At 57.4% G+C, this 3142-nt stretch overlaps 1 protein-coding gene across 2 annotated transcripts in view; it reads left to right on the forward strand.

The window, feature by feature from the left end:
* STK32B (serine/threonine kinase 32B) overlaps window positions 1–3142 on the forward strand; it is a 113942-nt gene that overhangs the window by 14095 nt on the left and 96705 nt on the right. The window contains exon 3 of one of the 2 annotated variants that reach the window (XM_015565788.1): window positions 161–312. In XM_015565788.1, coding sequence (XP_015421274.1) covers window positions 194–312 — 119 coding nt within the window. In that variant the 5' untranslated portion in view covers window positions 161–193. Of the gene's footprint in view, window positions 1–160; window positions 313–336; window positions 523–3142 lie in introns of those variants that run through there. The other variant, XM_006766578.2, reaches the window with a different exon arrangement.

The raw sequence follows: 3142 nt of genomic DNA on the forward strand, positions 1-3142 counted from the left end.
GAGCCTGAGCTGAACCGATTAGCGGGTGAATCCAGCACAGCCCCTCCACTTTGCAGCTGCCGCTCCGCCAGCAGGACAGACTCGAACCCGGAGCCCCGGGGCAGACCTGCGGGAGGGCTGCTGGCGTTCCCGGGCCTGACTGTCCTCTGGCTGTCGCCAGGTGTGCATCGTGCAGAAGCGGGACACGAAGCGGATGTACGCCATGAAGTACATGAACAAGCAGAAGTGCGTGGAGCGGGACGAGGTGCGCAACGTGTTCCGGGAGCTGCAGATCATGCAGGGCCTGGAGCACCCCTTCCTGGTCAACCTGTGGTGAGTGCCCCGCACCCCCAAACCCTTCCTGGTCAACCTGTGGTGAGTGCCCCGCACCCCCAAACCCTTCCTGGTCAACCTGTGGTGAGTGCCCCGCACCCCCAAACCCTTCCTGGTCAACCTGTGGTGAGTGCCCCGCACCCCCAAACCCTTCCTGGTCAACCTGTGGTGAGTGCCCCGCACCCCCAAACCCTTCCTGGTCAACCTGTGGTGAGTGCCCCGCACCCCAAAACCCCCTCCTGGTCAGCCTGTGGTGAGTTCCCCATACCCCAAAACCCCTTCCTGGTCAGCCTGTGTTGAGTGCACCACACCCCCAAACCCCCTTCCTGGTCAGCCTGTGGTGAGTGCCCTGCACCCTAAAACCGCTGGTGGAGCCGGATGCCCACGCAGCTCTGCCCGCCGACATCTTGTCTGTAAAGAGGAAGGAATGGGCCTTTCTGGTTCCAGTGTCTTGCAGAGCACGTTTCCCAATGAACAGTTTGTAAACTGCATTCCCGCTGAAGTCTGTAAGCGTGCACTCAATTTAAGTGTTAATTCCGTTTTCTTACCTGATGCCTCCGAGGTGAGAATGGACCTAGAGGTTTTGTCTATCTGAGGACACATGAATGCGATGAGAGTGTAAAACCCTGTCTTCTGGGGACTTGAACTTTTCAAAGCTGGTGAGAAGGACTCGGATGGCTGCCCTGTGTGGACACCCTGAATTCCAAATTCTGAGTCCAGCCCACAGGCCAGCCGGGACCCAGGTTCTGGAACCTTCTTTCCATCCCATCCAGTTACTATCTCTGCTTTAAATTTGCTTCCAAGAAATGCCTCCCTGCCTCGGTGCCTGTGCAGGTGACACCCCCTCTCCCCTGGCTCCCCGGCTCCCTCTAACCCGGGCCTGGTGTGCCTTCTGTCCAGCTCACGAGGGCCTCGGGCCAGGAGCCTTCAAGAACAAGGGCTGAGCCTTGGCCCTCTGCTTCTGGGAGTCTGACAGGGTCCCTGCCAGTCCCTGAGCTGGGCTTGTGCTGGCTGCCTCCCTCCCCCTTCCACCCCTTCCTGGGCGGGAGGGAAGCGCAGTGAGGAATTGCCTGTCGGCTCTGGAAGAATGGGATGCCAGCTCTGCATCTCGCTGGCTGCGAGGCGGTGATTCATGGCAGCCGTGGAAGGCCTGACACAGCCCTTCTGCTTCGTCAGTTTCGCTGACTTGCTCTGCAGCGGGCGCAGGCGAAGGCCGGGCATGGCTTGTCTCGTGACAACTTTGTCTCTAAAGGATGAGTGATGGGTGCTCCCAAGCCTGTGACGGCCCAAGTTGAGTTCTCAGAGCAATTTTTCACGCGTCCTGAAGCAGAGCTGTTTTGTACTCTCAGGCTTATGACAACCAGGACGTAGGAGAAAGGGAAGGAAGCAATCAGACCCCGTGCTGGGGTGCGAGCCGAGTCAGTGGGAGCCCTGGAGAGGAGAGGAGGGGGATGGGGGCGTTTCAGCACTTGGCTAAGGGTCTGATCTCCATGGTTCTAATCCCAGCTCTGCCACCTGCAGGCCGCGAGGCTGCTATGCGCTGATTGGTGTCCCCTCCCCCATTCCTATGTTGAAGCCCTAACCCCCAATGTGACTGTGTCTGGGGATGGGGCCTCCAGGTCGTCAGTAAGGTTGACTAAAGGATAACTCCGTCACAGGGATGCTGTAAGGGCCAAAGGAGGCAGTCCACAGCAAGGGCCCGCACGGCCCCGGGGCGTGAGGTGACTGCGGCACCAGAGACCCCCTTGGGGCTGCTGTCGTAAGCACGTGTCCTTCAGGCCGGCCTCTGGCTGGATGACGTGCTGACTCATCCTCTCTTAGCAGGGGCATGAGCACCGCTGACTCTGTAAGATGAGGCCTGAGGTTTTAGTACCAGGTTTTTATCCTGGTTTAATGGCAGTGGGTAGGTAGTTCACCTGTGTTTTCAGAATCCAGTTCTACTTCCTGATTGGTTATATTTACTAGACTAGCTGTTAAAATGTTTTGTTTATAATAGGGCATGTACCTGCCTGGCTGGTGTGGCTCAGTGGTTGAATGTCGACCTATGAAGCAGGAGGTCATGGTTCCATTCCCGGTCAAGGCACATACCTGGGTTTCCGGCCCCATCCCCAGTGGGGATGTCTGACTGCCGGTTTAGGCCCCATCCGGGAGACCAGGACTAAACCGGCAGTCGGACATCCCCTGAGGGGTCCCGGATTGGAGAGGGTGCAGGCTGGGCTGAGGGGAACGCCCCCATGCATCGAGACCTTTGCCTAAAGTAAAACCACATGAGGTGTTTAAAGGGGCAGCTGGGATGGGCTGCTGGGGTAGGAGGGGGGAGGACAGAGACCGGCAGCCCGGGGAACCATGGAGGAAGGATACACGCCCTTCACAAATAATCGCCAGGTGCTGAGCAGCCTCATTCCCATGACAATAACCATCATTGGCCTTGACGATTGCTGCAGCCTCCCAACCAGCTGCCCATCGCCTGGGTGCCCTCCTCGGGTGCCTCAGTCCAGTCCGGCCACCACAACAGGTGCCCAGGCTTGTCGCTTAGCCAGCAGCCTTTATGTCTCACAATCCTGAACCTGGTAGTCTGAGGTCAGGGGCCAGCATGGTTGCTGTCTGATGAGCACCCTTTTCTGCTGTAGAGATGACTGTCTTCCTGTTGTGACCTCACCTGGGGGAGAGAGAGGGAGCTCTCTCTTATCTCCTCTTAAAAGGGCACGAATCGGCAGCACATATACTAAACATTGGAACGATACAGAGGAGATTAGCATGTCCCTGGGCAAGGATGACACACAAATTGATGAAGCATTCCATATATATATATATATATATACACACACAC

The sequence above is a fragment of the Myotis davidii genome, unplaced genomic scaffold (genome assembly GCF_000327345.1).
Source record: "Myotis davidii unplaced genomic scaffold, ASM32734v1 scaffold960, whole genome shotgun sequence".
Classification (NCBI taxonomy): domain Eukaryota; kingdom Metazoa; phylum Chordata; class Mammalia; order Chiroptera; family Vespertilionidae; genus Myotis; species Myotis davidii.